Below are 18,990 nucleotides of genomic sequence, written 5' to 3'. Positions count from 1 at the left end.
CAGGATATACAATTATTTAGATCAGCTCTATTCCCTTGTTCTGTCAATTAAAATCAATGATTTTGAATTCACACTGTGAGCATCTTGGACAAGAACCACCACACTCTATTTGCGTGGTGTTTAACAGAGCATGGCTGCCATGTTTAAGGAGCCTCTGGGAAGGCTTCGAAACACATTGCAGGGAGTCTTTGGTCCTGTTTAAGAGAAAATCTTCTTCAACTATTCTCTCAGCTACCTCTGCAACCTGGCTTCACAGTGGGAAGGACAGCCTAAATGGGAAAGCAGTTTTCCAGATAGGGTGTGAGAAGAAATATCACACAATGAATTCTTGGCCTTGTAGTCAGAGTGCTCTACAGTAGTTCCTGGCTTTACTTATCTTGGTCTTGGTTGCCCCTCCAGTTTTTCCATAAATTCTTGCAGTTACACATTATTATCCATTACCTTACCTCTATGTATTGCATTCCAAATGTGGCCTAGTGGAAAGAGAACTGGATTTGGACTTTGAAAATTTGGATTCCAAGCTTGATTTTGCCACTGGACTGCGGAGTGACCTGGAACAGGTCTCTTCTGTCCATTTGCTTCTATTTTCTCTTTTGGAAAACTGGGACAGCAATCCTGAACTCCTCTTCAAAGTGCTTTGAGATGAACAGATAAAAAGAGCTCTGAAGCTGCTATTTTTGATAGGCAACACTAATCCTGGATACGACTCCAAGTTGTAACGATATCATTTTTATTACTAAAAAAATATTTCCTATTTTGAAATCATAACATACGTGAGAAAAAATGATCAATTTATTTCCCTGGGTTCAAAGGAACAGGACTAGGTCATGTAAAAACATGTCTGGGAGTCAAAAACATTTCACCCCAGGTATCATCACCAAAAGATTCATTTTCAGGCAGTGAGTGGGTAAAGTGAACACTCTCTGTTCCCACAATAATAATCTCAACAGCACTTAATTCCTGTTATTGTACAAAACCTGCCTCTTTTAAATTGGTTTAAAGCTGACAATTAATACTGTATCCATTATAGTTATACGCTTAACACAGTAATAGTTGAAATAAGTTTAAGTGGTAGGGATGCTATTCAGTCCTTTCTGTGTTATGTTAAAGCAACAGTAACTAGGAAATTGTGGGTTACCATATATATAACAGAAAGCAAACAAATATAGGCAGTCCTCGGACTTACGACACAACTGGTTCTTGAAAACAGTGTCTTAAGTCAAAACATTGTAACTTGGAATCAATTTTCTCATAAGAAACAATGTTATAAATGGGGGATTGGTTCCTGAACCAAAGCTTGATACCCTTTTTTCACCAAAAATACCCCAGAATTTTTTACTCAATCAATTATAGGTGAGTAATATAGCTAGATTAATGCATTTATATTGTAAATAGCAATCATATTGATTTGGAAGGACTTCTTTGAGGTGATTTGCTGGACTTTTTGAAGGGCTCTTGGTTAGACTTTTTGAAGGGTTCTTGGCTGGCGTCTTCTCAGGAGTCTTGCCTTAAAGTTTTTCTGGAGTCTTGTCTGCTTTCTTAAAGAAAGTGTCCAAGCAAGTTTGGACAGATGTTCTCCAGGGAGATGAGCAACACAGCAAACTTGTTTGCTGGCGTGGCATTGCTTCAGATCAAGTGTTGCAAGTCAAAATTGACGTCATAAAATCGAAACAGGGTGTCAATTTATAATGGTTGCAAGTGTGAAATGTAACTCAAAACGTTGTAAGTTGAGGACTGCCTGTATCTGCTGAACAGTTTATTAAAGGGACATCACACATTGTGATGTGTAATAAATAATTAGCTAAAAATTTACTGCTTTACACATGTAAAAAGCTAAAAAAAATGGAGTTTTCTGTTGAGTCACAAAAATACGAGATCAGCTGAACTTAGTGCATGATTGAGTTGTAGCTATTTGTTGTGACATCTTGAATCTAACATGGTATTAATAGTGAATATTTCTGTGGAAATACTGAAGACATCTTTCATTGCATTGCAACAGCTAGGGGTCAGAGTGTTGTTTGTGAATGTTCCTGTATCTTGTTGCTTTAAGATACTGATAAGGATTAACGTCTGCATTTTAATAGAACTTTAAGAAGATAACCCAAATTTTAGTCATTATAGGCAACCACAACTACTGTAATGTACCATTCATATCCAAAGCAATTGATGTGCCCAAATCTCAGCTCAGACGTAGATTTATTTGTTGTACTATTAAAATATCTTCCATCTCTATAGCAACTTTCATCTTAAGTGATCCCCAGCAACATGATGAACATATGGGAATCTTTGCATCTACCACTGAGCTATGCCAACATGAGATGTGTTTGACAGAACATAACAACACTATGCAAATGGTGTAACTACACAGCGAAGTGCCATGCAGAGATACCTGAAGTAATCGGGGCACTGGTGCTATATGCATTTACATAATACAGTATAGATGCATTCATATGGTGCTTTATGTAGCCTAATAAGCCTTGCTTCTCATAGCAGTGATAATTAGCAGAGTATTCTGCCTTGGTTAATGTGGCTGTACTGTGTTCTGCACGTAACTCGTCCTAGATCTCTTTGCATGTCACTGCGTTATGCTCTATAGATATATCAAATAGTACAGGGTAGGAAGGAAATAAATACCATCTCCAGATTAGAAGAAATCAGAAATAGATATACTTTAACTAAAATTTCCATTACACTTTTGGACATATATTTGGTAGCTTTAAATATCTATAACTGGCCTGGAGTCTTCCTGCCAACTTTTGTGGTTTTCTGTTTATAAAAATGTTTTCTTCCTGCCCAGTATTACTGTGAGGAAAGTCAACCTATATAAATGGGCCCATCTGACAATACAGAGGAAACAGTACGACTACATATTGTGCTGTCACCTGTATAGAACATACAGCCTGAAAACTAGAGCATTTTTTCTGTCAGGCATTTTAGATATTACTTTTAACAACTGAAGGTAACCAATTTCCTCTTTTATAAGTGGCTTATTGCTAACTTTTAAAAGCTGAAGAGATTCAAGGGCTTTTTGATAGGACCCTTTTAAGGCTTTGTTTCTTAGGTATTAAAGAGGAGCTTGTTGTTATTTGGAATGGCACAGTGTATAGGATCGGTCCTTCCTTGCTGTCCTAAATGTATAATTACCATGTAATCACCATGCAGGTCACTATTACTTTGAAGAGAAAATGTTATTTGATGAGAAACATCTCCAGTTTTTGTCCAAATTGTACATTTCACAGTGATTAACTGATGCTCATATATGTTCTCCTGGTCAAAGAACACCAAAGAAACGAACCATTTATCAAGTCAGCCCACATCCTTGAAAATTGATATGTGCACATGGCCTATTTCACATATTAATATATCATATTGAGCTAGTCCAGAAGATTCGCAAAGCCAGCTGCGTATTTCTAGAAAGTTTCACAGCTGAACATAGTTATGAAAAAGGTTTCCCCTGCTGCACTCTTTATCCTTGAGGGCTGCACAGCAGCAGTAATATGTCCAGGAAAGTTAGCACATTGTTGAAAGCTCAGAACTCAAGATCCTTTATAGTGTCACTGCACTCACTGATCTCCGATGGCTTCTACGGTTACGTCCTTCATCACAACCATCAGTCAACTGGCCAATGAACTGCCCAGCAGATGCATTCCTATCAGTCAAAAATTGATACTGCCAAGGTGAGGCTGTCACTGAGGAACTGGCTGCAGTGGTTTCTTCCTCTGCCTGCCTCCTGATGGAATATTTGCTTTCTCTGTTCAGTATCCACTCTCTTCTGGGGTTTGTATCTTGGGGGGATAATCTGAGGTTATCATGGGATATAGCAGATGCTGTTGGGTGTAGGAATGGTGACAGGCATACATTGCTGGTGCTTAGATTAACCTCATCAACGCAGACTGAAGATGTGCCTAAGGTAGCTTGCTTTTTTGTCCTCCACAAGTGGATTTCCAGATCTCGTTGTTCTTTGGGAAGCTTATCCACTTGCTGAGCTTTCAGAATTGGACATGCTATGAAGGTTCCTTGCAGAGCTAAAACACAATACCTAATAAAAGATCAAGAAAAGTATGACATTAAAAATGGGTTTCACTAGTAAAATATAACACTATGTCAAAAGTCTCTTTCTGCAGGTTCTGCAGATGTCTGGTAATGTCCTTACTTACTTCCAGTGAGGCACTTGGATGTATGCAGTTGTATTGTAGAGTCATCTATACTTATGATGACCATGACAATAGGATTTGTGTACATGCTGTAGAGAGCATGGAAGCAGTAGTGGCCTTAGGGAAGGGCAAACCAGGCAACCTGCCAGAGACCCACACGTTAGGGGGCCCCAAAATTTTGAACCTAAAATGAACCTAGAATACAGCTCAATGTTAAAAAAACTCTTTCATTGTATTATTAATATTGGATTAAGATGCTTTTATTGCAGTTTCATGGATAGGGCAAAGTGAAATTGAAATTGAAAATGTCTGACTTGCTTGTAGGTCATCAAAATTAAGCCTCTAAGGGGCTAAAATGACTCTCTTGCCCAGGGCCCCAACAACCCTAAGGTCACCACCGATAGAAGGACAAGCAGAGACTTGGTTGGGTTTATGGACAGAGAGCCAATAGTTGGAAAGTGAAGTGGTACACTCCTTTAAAAGGAGGCATAGAGATACAGAGGAAGGTGAAACTGCAGAAGTCAGCATCTTCTTTTTACTTCTAACATTTCCTCTATGGCCCTCTTCTCTCTTTCCTGTTCCTGGCAGTACTTGAAAATTGAGAAAGCTACGTGAAAGGGGTTGCTCACAGGTGGGTGGATTTGCATTTTAATATCAAATGGGAAAGCAAGTAACTGCTTTTTTTGCCATGTCTATGGACCGTGTCTACCAGAACTACCACAAATACCTGGCACAAAAGCATGGGCATGCAGGTGAGTCTGTCTCAGAACAACAGATGGGATTCAGAACCTCAGCCAATAGGTAAAGGGAGAATCTGTAGCTACAAGGAGGAATTGAGGCTCTTTTATATTCACCTTACCTTCTAGAGATAGCTAGAAATCTTAAAGCTATAAGCTCCAAGTGGCATCCAGGGAAGATAAGGAACAAACCGCATACTAAAATGAGCCAGTTGAAAATTTAAGTATGAGCTGCATTTCACAAGGAGTGCTTTGTTGCTGTAACTGAGTTCTGGATAGGACCTGGAGATGGATTACGTGTGAACAGAAGTTTCTGAAGAAAATAATCTGGGGTGCCTGCAAGAAGGAACAGCTGTGCTCCTCCCTTGATGTTATCCAGGCACAAATCTTTAAGCTCAGTATCCTGCCAAGGCAGCAGGGATCTTAACATTGCTGAATTCCCAGGACGGAAATATGAATTCTTAACCAAGTGTCTGATGTAGAAAGCTCAGGGCTAAAAAAGTCATTGCGAATGTGGGCTGATAATAATAGAAAAAAATCACTCAGGAAAAAAACACTGTCAAAAGATGCTGTTCCCTGGAGATGTGGAACATTCACTCAACCATGAGCCACATCATCCTTACCTGAAGCTTGTATTACCCAGAATAAATCTGAATACACATAGAGACAGAGTAGTTGAGAAAAATGTTAAATTATCTAATTGAAAAAGGGCTTAAAATACTGTTTAGGTCCAGATTTTAGGATTTGTTTGAAAAGTGGTTTAATAAAATCAAATATGAATGAAAATGTCTTCATGACTTTTACAGTTCCAGTGTATTCCTAACAACTGAAAGAGAGAAGCAAATTAGTTTGTTTCACCCTACTTCTAGTCTGTCTGACTATCCAAGCTCAAAGTAATTAAAAAGGGAACATGAGTCATAACTTGGGAAAAACATTTGTTTTTAAAATTATTTGACTTTTAATAATCTGAGGTATTAGTAGTTAGATAAGCAAGGATACAAAAGTAATGTTTTAACCTGTCTACCAAATTATAAAAACCAATGTTATCCTCAAACATTATTTTCCTTTGTATTTGTTTTCTGGCAGATAGCAAGCCATGATTTTGGGCATAGGAAGATCGTTTATATAAAAAAAAATTCTTAATTTAACTGACACAGTTTATGATGCAAACTGCAATATTTAATGAGATGTGATAATGGAGTAAAGTAATGGAAGTAATACAAGATTATTGTATTCAAGATTTGGGAACAATTGGGAACAATTCAAAAGCTATCCTACGAATGTACTTATTAGCCACCATTAGCATATTGAATATTAATACCCATAATAATGAGCATTTTTATAGCTGTTTGTCACTGGTAAATCTCAAAACACTTCAAGAGGATTCTTTTTTTCATTTTATTGATGGGAAATGGAGGCAGAGAAACAAAGTGGTTTATATATTTAAGGTTATATTAATTGCATGAGTTAATGGCTGAACTGGGACTAGAATCCACGTATACTGAATCCCCATTTGCTGATCTTTCTGCTTTAGAACTGATCCATTAGGTGGGCTCTCTATTGGATTAAATAGGCTTCTGAGGCACCTATAGGAATGGTTGCAGTTGATATAGATAAAAACTATTACTATTTTATCCTAGTGTCCACAAATTCCTAAAAAACAATATTGAGAAGGAAAACGAGCAAATGTTCAAACCTCGGTAGAAGAGCAAGGACTGGTGTAATGAAACACAGTAAATAAAACCTAGGATCTGACAGCTGATTCTCCATAATCCAGTAGGGGTTGGTGGGAGGGTTACAAACAACACAGACAGCATTGTAGACTGTTGAGATGAAGAGGTAAAGTACAACACTTCCAATCATTGTGATCCAATGAAACAGTGTCTGTGAACAGAAATGGAAGCAACAGTAATAATATTAACAATTGATGCTAAATCTTAGGAGAGGCAGATGTGCAGTGTAACTGAAAGGAGGAACATCCCTGAAGAGTCATGTAACTGAACAGTGAAGCAGAAGAAATACACCCCCTTCCTTCATAAAAGTAATTCACAGGATGATAACTTCCAAATAATATGATCTTCCTAAAGCATATGGTGCAATGCTCCCATTCTCATGTTTAACTACACAAAAACTCTTTATTGTTCTGTCCCAAAGGCACTGTATAATCAAAGTCTGTTGGTATTCCAGGGAGGCAATTATCTCTAGACAAATCATCATGTTTGACTTATAGCAATATCTCACTTGCATATAAAGAAAGCTTGAGGTTAAATTGTCATATATTCACATACATACCCAAGTTTTAATTTCCAGAGCTTGGTGTAGGAGAATAGTCAGGAGGGAGATAGTATTGATGGGTGTTCCAAAGGTGAAAACATCAATGTCAGAACCCTCATATGTCTAGAAAATGGAGAGATTCAGATGAACCCTGATAATTCATAATACACTGCTGAACAGATTGGGATTGTTAATTCAGTTTTGTTAAGAGCCAGTTTGAATACTTTGTGTACTTACAAAATAAGGGACAAAGAAGCAGACAAGACTCTGGTAGAAGGCATCCAGCATGGCAATGATAAACGTTGACAAGTTGTAGATCTGTAGGAAGTTACGGAGAACCATCATTGTCACAGGACAAACATTGTTTTCTCTCATGCATTAACTCATCATCTTTAAGAGCCTGAACACCTATAAAGGTTATCAGAGTGGGCCAAATAATATTCTTTAAATCATGTTTCCATAGACCATTGAATTTTGGTAAATGTGATGTGTCTACACCTTTCTCAAGGCGCTCTCTCTCACTCTCAACTTTTAATGCCATTGCTCAAGGGGAGACAGGCTCACAGTGATGGTGGCAGATTTAGCAGGCTCTTTCACTTTGCCAGTGAAGCAGTCAGACTGCCAGAGCAGCAACAACTTCATGTTTTGAAAAAATGGAGAATACTCCCCACATGTGGCATGGAAGAGGATGGGAATGTCTTTATAGACTCTGTTGGCAAAATGACTTCCCTTCCACACTTTTCACTCAAAGCGCTGGATTCTCATCATATCAAGTGAACACAATCTGAATAAATGCTCAGTAGTGCTGAAAATTATAGCCCAGGTGCATTAGGACTATATTTCCACAGCTTTGCAATCGAGAATAGAAAGGTCAAAACAGGCCCTTTGGGGAAAAATATGGTTAACTGCTAGTAATTAGTAGCTGAGTCAAATTTAGGCTCAACATTTTAAAATGACATAGGAAAAATAGGAAAAATGCATATGCATGTACATATATGAATGGTGCATATAAATTAATAAATAAAAAGATCAGCCTGACACACTGAACTTGACAGGGACTTTGAGGAAAAGGTTTTAATAATTGCTTTCATATGCCATGATTTTTTTATCAAGCTCTGAGTATCCAAAGTGAAAAATGAAACAGTCCAGACCTGAAGCAGCTTGGACAGCGAACTGTAATAGTGACAAAACGAGAAGTATTTTGTGCATTAAAAGGTCTTTTTCAAAACATAAGTCCAGAAAAGTACACAAAGAGCCTGCCAGCCTTCTGTTGACATAAAGCCTCTGGTTTACTTGTCACTTTCTACTGCGATCTTCACTTTAAAAGCCTTTCCTTCAGGACTCGCCTCTACATTAAAATCCTCCAACCTCACCAGAGTTTAACTATGGGACAGGCATGCTGTTTTTGCTTTCATTTTTTACACTGCAACTCTGCTTTTATTTCTTGCTACCTTCCTTCCCCTATTCACGAAAAGCAAATCCTTTATTTAAGTGCTCAAACACTTCATCTTTCCTCAGGTCAGAGACATAAAACCTTCCTAATATTAAAGCGTATACTCTTTGTGGTTTCAATATATGGGGCCTCATTCATCACTCCACTAATGTTAATGAAGTTACACTTCCCCTTCCCATTTATATCATCCAATCAACATTTCTACTAAGATTCTAGCCACTGGTTTCTTGCAATTACACAATCTTTGGATGGGTACTATCAAACCAAGCAAAGTAGTTTCAAGTTGGGGGAGCATCTAGGTTTCTACTGACTCATCCAACAAAAGAGCAGAACTGCACCAGGTCAACAACCAGTATGACATACCTCTGAATTTCGCCCTTTTTTGTATAGTTCAGGCAAACTTAGAAGTGTTTCTGCAGAAACATCTCTATCCAATACCCCAAAAATGATGGGAGGTAAGGAAGTGAAAAAGAGGTTGAAAAAGATCATTTGCCAGTAATCAATCATGGTGGCCCCTGAGAATCCACAGAAGAACTGATACCAGAATAGTAGATTGACATAGTTCTGGAGAAGAGAGACAATCTGTTAGTAGTACATATTTTCAGCATCCTGAATGTTCAGGATTGTATAGTAACATGATTAAATTTTGCACTCCTAGAATCATGAAGTCACACACCTTCCAGGTTTGCTTCTTTGGATCATCCCTAATTGTGCTGGTATATGTTTCTCTCTTTGGGGTTCCTAGTTGGTCCCTGTCAATAGGTCCTGTGGGATATAGGGTGTGTCCGAGTCATCCTTCTCTAAGACACATCCTTTTCTCCATAGTTATCTTAAACAAGTAGCTTGGCCTTTCTACATTTAACCAATGTAGAAAACCATTATGGGATATTTTAGTTTTAAATGGATGCATCAGAGTGTATTCATATTGTTAGGTTTCCTTTAAAAGAGTAATTAAATAAATTATTCATGGTTCTGAGCACCAGGTTATAAATCCTGTAATAAAATTGGGTTTGATTGTGGAATCAAGGGTCTTTTTCTTTCTAATAGAACTGGGGAGATAATAGTACAGCAGCATCCCAGTTTAGAGAGCTGTTTCATGATGCAAATAACTATCATTTAGGATCTGAAACCATGCTCATTCAGGAAAAAAAGTTTTGCTTCCTACTACAAATTTTAATACTGATAAAGCCATGATTCTTATTTAAAATTGTGACTTAAAAAAATTAAATGGAAATGCTTTGAATTCTCAGTAAATAGTCTTTCATGCTCAGAGCATATTTCAAGTCAAATGGATTTGTTTGCGCTGCTTTGCAGAAATTGTATTACTATCAAGTTTAGCCACTTTACATTATTCTTCAATGCATAGCTCATTTGCATATACATTAAACTTTTAATAAAAATGCTAGATATGACTGCACCAGTGCTTGCAAGTGGTTCCTATAAAATTAAACACAAAATTTCACAGGTTTCACAGGCGACTGTTGTCTAATGGAGAGTCATCTCCCATTTTCTCAGACTAATAATCTTCCGTTCTTTATGTAAATGGGTAGTACATTTTACTTTGAGACTCATGGGTATTAGAGGAATGTTTCTTGAGCTAGTAAATACATGTTACTAAACTTTGAGATTTTTCCTCCTTTAGGATAATATTGTATCAAACTTCTGCAGTGGAAGATTTAGATACTGCTTTTCCCAACACTTCAGAAGTTCAGTAGCAGGCGTGAATATGGAAGCAAACAAACTGGTTAAGTGCAGAAAAAAGGAATATTAGTTTGATGGAAGTTAAAGGAACATGCAGAAGTACTTTAAGATAGCTTAACTGAAGTAAATTAAGGTATTCAGGATCCTTTTTGACTTACCACATTTTTGTAGAAGTAGTAAATCACCATCTTTGCCAAGCGAGAATAGCACCAGTGTCCATGGACGAGAAGCAGCTTCTTGAGGTGCTTAAATCGAGATATTGCAAAATCACTGGCCATCACAGCCTCAAAAAAACAGCATCAGAATTGTTCACTAAAAATCTGTTTCTCTATCCAATATGTCAAAGTGAAGCAGCAACCTACTACTGCATGCATTTTGCATGGAAGTTATATAACAGATTTCAGAAAAGAGACTAACTTAAAGGATTACCTGCATTCCTTCTTGACCAGATATACCAATTCCAATATCAGCCACTTGAATCATGCTCACATCATTTGCACCATCACCTGGAATAGATAAAAGAACTGACTTTAAGACATATGAACATTTAGGAAAGAATTATGATGCTAGTTGGTTCAGCTTCTATGCTTATCTCCACACAAGATCTAAAAATAAATTACTGATAAATCAAGGGAATCTTAATAATACTGTGCATCTATAGTAAGGTGGCTGATGCCCTACCTTATGGTTAGTAGTCTGACTGTGTCGTTTGGTCAAGAAAGGTAAGTTCTATTCTCAACTTGGAAATCTACTTCCTCTGAGATTCTGAATACTTTAAGTCTTGGGGTGAAATTCTAACTTAACTAAAGTCAATAGCCAAATTGCCACTGAATTCAGTGGAGCAAAATTTTAATCTCTGTACTTTATACCCTGAGCATGTAAGGTGGTGAGTCACTTTGGTGTCATCAGTTGTAAAATTTCCCTAACAGTAAAGGGCAGATAAAGTTATTACCTTTACATAGGTGATGAGACTTAGTTAAACTAAGTGAGTGTACATATTATATAGTGGACTTAGTGACAGAGTAGGAGATACTTATGGTTATGTATTTGAACTACAATATTTTCTCAAATTCCTAAAGCACATGCCATTTGTTATGGACTTCATACAATATAAATCTGCTTTTCCAGGTTCAACTTATTGACTATGACCTTCCCCAAATCCACCAACTAAAGCCACAAGTGAGAACAAAATTGTCCATCCTTCCCCTTCCCCATTACAAAAGGCCTAAAATGCTCAATTTTAGGCAGACGCCAAGCAGGGAGAATTCAGCCTGAGGGAATATTTTTAAAAATGATGAATGTGAGAAATAGGGTTTATAACATAAACTGTCTTACAACTAAGTATTGTGATGACTTGCTAACGAATCTCATCTTGCTCCATCTAGCAAGCACTCTGTGTTGCTTGGAATTCAGTAAGGAAGCACACTAATACAATAATAACTATATTTTTCCCCTTGGTGAAAACCAAATAATAATGTGAAATGCTTTTTTAGTGATCCTTTCTGCAAATTTCTTTGACTCAGTTACAAAGACACACAGAAATACTACAAATTATACAGTGTAAAAAAACTTATTTTAAGACAACAATTCAGTCCATTGTAATTTTGGAAGAACATTCATGATCAGCGACTAGAGGACAAATAGTTAGGTTTGCATGTAATCACATAGACTGAGCGAGGATTGATTAGAAAAAGAGCATAAATAAATGAAGTTTATATTTTGAACTCTAAAGAAAATCTAGAAATTCAGATATTTATCAGTCCTTTCCTCTCACATTATGTTTTATTTGATTTACTGAGCATTTTGTGTTAAAGGGGATAAGTCAGCTTTGCAAGCATTTTTAATAGACTTACTTACAAGTGCTCACACATGATGCTTCAAGGATTTTCCATTAACTACTTTACATACAAATGAAAAAAATCAAGTAAAATCAGTATTTAATACTGATCTGGGTATGTAACTTTGTTGACCAACTCAGAAAAAAGGCAGTAAAAGGGAATAATTAAAATACAGAGCAGGAGCTCTTATTGATTGTCTTCCCTCCTTTCTCAGAGCTAGAATAGTTGGAAGCAGCTTCTGTGGGAGGGGAAGAGAATGAGTGGTAGACCATGGAAAGCGAGTACCTTTTAGTGGGAGGTGAAGCTTCTCCACAGCAGCAGAATGAGATTCTTCCTGAGGAAATTTAACTTACAATACATAGCTGTTTGCTGAGGTTAAACAATCTGACAATCTTTTTACTACGTCTGTGTTAAAGGAAGCTTGAACCTCAGCGTGAAGAATATAAAGCAATATTCAGTATACACTCATAACCCTCAATGAAGTAAACAAGCACATGATCAAATTAGCATTAGGGGGCAAGAGACAAAGAAAACTTAGTACCTATTGACAGTGTCGTGACATTTAGTTGCCTCCGAACTAGTTTTACCACCTTGCTCTTTTGGAGAGGAGTGGCTCGGCAACACAAAACTGAGCGGCAGTACTTTGTCAGCTCCAGAAACTTTCTTTCTAGCTCCCCTTGGAAGACAATATTCAATGTTTTCCCATTAATAACCAGCCCAAATTCAGGAACAGGGCCTGTCGAAGCTGGTAGAGAAGATGGCAGACCAATGCCAAAGAATGTTCCTTTGCTTTTTTTAACACCACAGTTCTTTCTCACTTCTTCCAAGGTCAAATCCAAGAGGGATTCACAGGTGTCCTGTGAGAAAATGAGTATGTTATTGAAAACGTAGCTATTTATCACTTTACAATATAACCAGTAGACATATTGTTGTAAACATCACAGGAGCTTTATGACCAGTTGGTTGCAGAAAGCACTAGTTTACCAGACTGGAGATTAGTTCAATGTTATTACCAGCTCCTCCATCCACATGTTTAAAAACACTGAGCATCTTAGCAGCTATGGGTCTACAGTATGACCATTAATTTAAAAAGAAAAGAAAGTACATACTAGAAGACTTAATCTACTTTTGCCTTTGTAGTGCTCAGAATTTGGAGAAAAAAAAATATTATTTGTTGTTGTATGCATGTAAAGAGTATGAGGCATTACTAACAATAATGACTATAGCCTCACCACTCATGTGAAGGATGGTAAAAGCTCATTCATATTTCTGCAAAAAAAAGGGAGTCTGCCACAGAGAAGTTAAGAAATCCAGATTAGTAAGAGTAGTCAGGGATTTTTTGCCACTGCTGACAAAGGATGCTGGGCAAGATGGACCTGACACAGTAAATGAAGTTCTTATGATTTAGAAAAACTTGCTTTAACTGGTTTAAATCCTTCAGCTGGCCTGCTAAGCAATGTCAGAAGTTCTAACAGTGCTCATTCCTGTGTTTTAATCCCCAAATGCCTTTCCTTCTTTTTTGCATTTGTCCCATTTTGAACCAAATACATCTTTTAGATGCATACAATCCTTAGCAACTGAAACAGTATAAACATACTGAAGGGGGCACTTAAACAATTTGGAAGTTTTTTTTTGGTAAGACACGACAAGAACACGGGACAAGACACTGTGCAATCCTATATTTACCCAGGTCTCTACTGGTGCGAACGTCATTTTCTGTGGCGTGGTATTGGCAGCCCGAAGAACTCATCACTCTTTTTTACCTTCTCTGTCAGCCTTACTGAGTGGTGATTCAGTTCTAAAATGTTATTTTCATTTTATGTTGCATAAAGTACAGGTGTAGGATGCTGCAAGTTTTAAATTACACTTAAGTGGGAGGTTCTGAAATCAAATGTACCTCTGACATCTAATAGAAAGCCACATCAAGCTTGCTTTCTAAAACACTGTAAAAAGTCTCCTGAGCAGAGGCACCTTTTCTCTCTGTGTAAACCAGGAATTATATTGAAAATAAAAGTTCACTTTTGAATTAACTCTAAGGAGACTGGTTAGTGGTCTGCTACCTGGGAGTCATATAATGTCTAGTGTTTGGTGAGTGTAACAGGGGACCTAAACCCTGTTACTCAGACTCAAGGAATTGGGGAGAGAAGACACTATCGGTGCATCTGGAGCAGATGCCAAAGCAGCCCACAGGAAGGTTGTGGGGGGGATCTCTGGCAAATGGCATCCAGGAGAGAGAGCACTGTGAGGAACATCTGCGAAGAGAATGAGAGTTGACGCAGCTGGTCTAGACAGAAGGAACAAGCACCAGGGAGATGAGGCTCCTGGCATTTTAAGAGGGTGGGGTGGCCGGATACCAGATGACCCTTGATTAAGGGGTTAGAGACTTCAGTGCCTGACCAGGAAGGGAAGCTAGATTACTGAAAGGGGGTGGGACTCCGGGGCAGATAAATATGGTCCCTGAGCCTGGGTGGGCAGTCAGGCCCTGCAGGCTGCAGGGAAAGGAGCTCCCACAGGGAAATACTGACTGTGGGGAGGCAACCCCCAGGGAAATGGGGCTATCCATAAGGGTGAAACAAGTTTATCCCTGGGAGTTATCATTTGTGGGAGGTGAGCTTTGCAAGTGCAGGATACCTGTGTTTTAGGTTTGTTGTCTAACCAGAGGACTGGATGCGGCTATAAGGGACAGACTGGAGGCCAAAGAAGTGCTAAGGGGCACCCAGCATGCAGACCTGTCATGGTCAGGGTCCCGGTGGGCTGTGTAGGGCTGAAACCCAAAAGCTGTAGAGGAGATAGAGAGAAATGATTTGCTCCTGGGAAGGTACACAATGGGGACTGAAACAGGGCAAGCCAGGGCCACGGGCCTGGAAGCCATCCCAGTGAAGGCTAGAAAAGTCAGGCCAGAGGCAGTGGGACCATCAGTCAACAGCCAGAGTAGCCTGTAGGCTAAAGTTAGTAAAGCTGAGGATAAACAAGGGATCAAATGGCAATGGAGTAACAACTGCGAGGCCTGGGCATGCCTGCAGGGGTGGAAGGAGACCGCAAATTTAGCCCTTAAGGCACATAGGGGTGGGGGCAGGGAATGAATATTGGGAAAGAGAAAGGGAGAGGGGGAGCAAGAGCAACTTGGCTCATTGGCCTTGGAGGGTATTACTTTCAACAATAAGGCATGGCAGGAGAGGAAGCAGGGCAAGACCCTGGGAGACAGGAGCAAGGGCCTGACAGGATTGGGGCAGCTACTAAGGGGCACCACAGCAGCCCTTGGGTGCCACGCTTGTCACAATGAGTCCATGTAATTAAAAGAAAGATCTGTGTCTAGTGAGAAACTCAATTTTCTTAAAGTCAACCCAGCAAATTTCATTTTCCCACTATGAATGCCAGAAACTCATAGCTTTCACTGACAGTTGCCTGTCTCTGGTGACAACTGACATTGTTATCAAACTTCACTTTTCCTCCACAAAGGAGGAAGTTGGATAATGATAAGAAGCCAAGAATGGTTTGACACTGAAAATCAAACTAGGTAGCAAGTTGAGGAGCCAAGAAGAGTAATGTGCTCAGTTTGTTTGAACAAGAGGTGGTGGCAGTAGACTATATAGAGGTCCAGGAAGTTTCTTAACTGTGCTGGAATGAAGCCTGGGTTATATGACTTTGGGTAGAAAAAAGGGCACCTCAAGGTTCCTAACTGGGTATATTTATCTTTACTGTCCAAGTACACTGTATTGAGGATGAATGCACTTGTCCTTAAGGAGCTATGTTCAAAAAGGTTAATGCTGCATGACCAGAAGGCTAAAAAATGACTTAATGAGAGTAAAATTTCCAATATAATGACCCGAACTTTACTCTAGTAGTGAACTGGCTACTGTGTGCATACTGTGGCCCCAGTTGGACAGGATAAAAAAGCCTGGCTGTGTGTTATGATTCCCACATGGTAAAAGTTCATGGAGATTTCCCTTTAACTTAACTGGGATGGGCTTGTGCCTTTGGAGCAGGAGGAATCTGACATACACATCCACGGTTGCCATGTAATGTCAACTAGTTATGATGACTCCTATGAAGCCTTTAGGTGATTATGGACTTGACAATTTTACTAGTAAAAAGCTTTTTTATATTAATGTTCTTTTTTACATTACTGAGTTAAAACTGAGGAAGGATAGAAACCATGTCACACTCGATGGTAAACTCCTGTTATCAGTCATGTCACAAATGGTGTCATTTTCTGTCTTATATCTGTTGACAGAAGTATCATAAACACCCATTAGAAACCAGAAACTTGAACTTCAAATGCAAAGGCAAGTGTCTGTGCAATGCGTGTATCTCTCACCAGCTCAATTTCACAAGACATTACGCCTTAGCAAAATACATAGGAATTTAGGAAGGGAAGAGACCTCTTGAGTCAGTGAGACAAATCCCTCACTATGGCAGACAACTACATCACAAAATTCTTTCATAAACTGATCAGGCTCCATCTTAAAAGCAGTAGCTACCTATTGAAAAACTGTTCCAGATGGCTAGAAACCTCCTTCTAATTCCCAGCCTAAATTTATTCATTCCACTTTGCTTTAAGCAGACACGCATATCAGATGAAATTTACACATTGAAGCAGAGAACATATTCTGTGCCAAATTCTGTATCGTCTTTGCATGCATTCCTATTTCCATAGACATTAAAAGAAAAAGACATTTTATAGAATCCTATTCCTGTTTGGGGAGCTGCAAAGCACAGACAAAAGAAGCCAGGAAGTAGGACATCTAACTAGTCTACAAAATTATACATCATAATAAAAAACATTCAGCACTTTTCATGTTCAAAGTACTTGAATTATTTAATTAACCCTTTCCATATCTCTATAGAGGTAAATAAAAGGTGCAGCTTCTACTGAGAGAAACATTGAAGCAGATAGGATTAATGGGCTTTTTTACATGTGCAAGTGCCGCAGTGCTGGGCGCTTTGAAAAGTGCCCGGCACTGTGACACATGCAGTTGTATGAGTGGCAAAATGTGCGTCAGTGCGAAGAAAATGGTGCAGTGTGCTTTTGAACTAAAACAGCTTGGAGGTACTTTAGTTCAAAAGTGCACTGCCACAATTTTCTGCATACTGATGCTTATACAACTGCATGTGGCGCAGCACAGTGCACATCAGCTCACATGTGGAGCAGGCTTGATTAACTCAGTGTTTTCCAAAGTGGCGGATATCTGGCATATCATGGGACAGAAAGGTATGTGTATAAATGCCCAATGATTAGCCTGGACTCAAAAAAAACTAAATGAAGGAATTGGGAATCTTTGATTCCATGCAAGACCAACCTAAGACCAACAACACAGATCTCTCTGTCCTCTGACCTCAAAATTAGAATGATTGCAGGTCTAGAAAACATGACTCATAAAAGAAAAAGGTGGAAGAACTGGGATTATTTAGTCTGGAGAAGGAAAAACTGTGGGGGACTTGATGACAGTCTTCAAATACCCGAAAAGTGCTTATAAAAAGGATGGTAGTAGAGTAACAGCCAAGTTAGCATGCTCCAACATTTACTATCATTACTGTAGAATGGGCTTGAAGTGGCAGTCGCTATGCATTAAAGAATGTATATATATTTAGTGGGAACACGATGCTGAAGCATTCAGATTCACATTGGAGCCAATAATCTTAGTCTGGGTAGCTAGTCATGGATTGAAACTCTCTTGCATAGTTCACCAGTAAGCTGAGGTCAATATTAAATCCATTTATGGCCGTTTGTCCTTCAAATAAGGTTCCAATGTTGGCGCCCAAGGTTGCAGCATCCCCTAGCATGGGCAGGGCAGTTCCAGGCTGGGTGAACTTTTCCTAGGAGTTGATCCAGTTTTAAGAGGAGAACATATGTAACTGAGCCTCAGTAGGGTGGGAAAGACCTCATGAGGTGAAATGAACGGGTACTTTTGGATGACAACAGGTGTTGTGTGCACTGGCCGAGAAGGCCATGTGAAATGTAGAGTGTTGTGTGCATTGATGGGTGATTGGTTACTGGAATGATTGATAGGTGACTGATAAGTCAACCTATAAAAGAAAGAGAGAAAAAGGTTTTTGAGTTGAGTTGGCTGGTTGGTTGTTGTTGGTGTGTAGAGAGTGGATCATGTGATCGTAGTTGTATAGCTCCACCACTGAACGGTTGAAAGTGAGCAGTGTCTCCACCACTCAGGAGTTGGCTGTTTGGTGCATTTCTCCATAAACAGTGTGAGCGTGTGCGGGTGACCCCTGACCAGGGAGGGTTAGAGCGTTGTTGACTGAGGAGGATCAGTGTGGCTGTGATCATATAGTGGTTAGTACTTTGCGTTGTGGCCGAGGGCTAGGGTGGCAGCCAAAGGCCAACATCAGGCCAGACTGGAGGGTCAGCTGAATCCCTAATTTTGCTTTCTGTGTTTGTGAGGGAAAGAGTGAGTGCAGAGTGGGTGAGGGTCAGAGGTGGCAACCAATATTCCCGTCTGTATTCCTCGCTGTTCCCATGTGCGAGTGAGTGGTGCAGCTGACAGGCTGTGTGAGTGTTGGCAGTGTGAGAGTGAGAAGTTGCCCTCTGGTGCCCTCACTCGGGTAGAGTGGTTTTGTATTGCAGTTCATTAGTGTTGATTAATGTATATTGTTTGAGATTGCCATTGTTATTGTGTGTTGTTTATATCCAAATATAGATACTTGTTACCCCTCCTCCTTGTGTGTAGTCTAATTTATTAATTATCTGAGCGGCAGGGTAGCACTGGGCTGTAGGCAGCCTACTGTAATTCCTTTGATTGGTGCAAGGGTTGGTGTAAGTGCTTAATTGATTGGTTGCCACATTCCTCATCTAACACCAGCTCCCTTTGGCTTAGAGT

At 39.2% G+C, this 18,990-nt stretch overlaps 1 protein-coding gene across 2 annotated transcripts in view; it reads right to left on the bottom strand.

Annotated features, from left to right (window-relative positions):
- Positions 1-1,741: 1,741 nt before the first annotated feature.
- Positions 1,742-18,990, bottom strand: part of ATP10B (ATPase phospholipid transporting 10B (putative)) — a 299,969-nt gene continuing 282,720 nt past the window's right edge. For both annotated transcript variants that reach the window (XM_019534887.1, XM_019534886.1), the window contains exons 16-23: positions 12,699-13,014; positions 10,749-10,825; positions 10,478-10,603; positions 8,982-9,182; positions 7,403-7,483; positions 7,184-7,288; positions 6,588-6,775; positions 1,742-4,039 (exon numbers count right to left, since the gene is read on the bottom strand). In XM_019534887.1, the coding sequence (XP_019390432.1) occupies positions 3,547-4,039; positions 6,588-6,775; positions 7,184-7,288; positions 7,403-7,483; positions 8,982-9,182; positions 10,478-10,603; positions 10,749-10,825; positions 12,699-13,014 (1,587 nt within the window). In that variant the 3' untranslated portion in view covers positions 1,742-3,546. The remainder of the gene's footprint in view (positions 4,040-6,587; positions 6,776-7,183; positions 7,289-7,402; positions 7,484-8,981; positions 9,183-10,477; positions 10,604-10,748; positions 10,826-12,698; positions 13,015-18,990) is intronic.

Source organism: Crocodylus porosus, unplaced genomic scaffold (assembly GCF_001723895.1).
Source record: "Crocodylus porosus isolate Cpor-Errol unplaced genomic scaffold, CroPor_comp1, whole genome shotgun sequence".
Classification (NCBI taxonomy): Eukaryota; Metazoa; Chordata; order Crocodylia; family Crocodylidae; genus Crocodylus; species Crocodylus porosus.
Note: the sequence above shows the minus strand (reverse complement) of the source record. Positions and strands in the feature narration are given on the sequence as shown.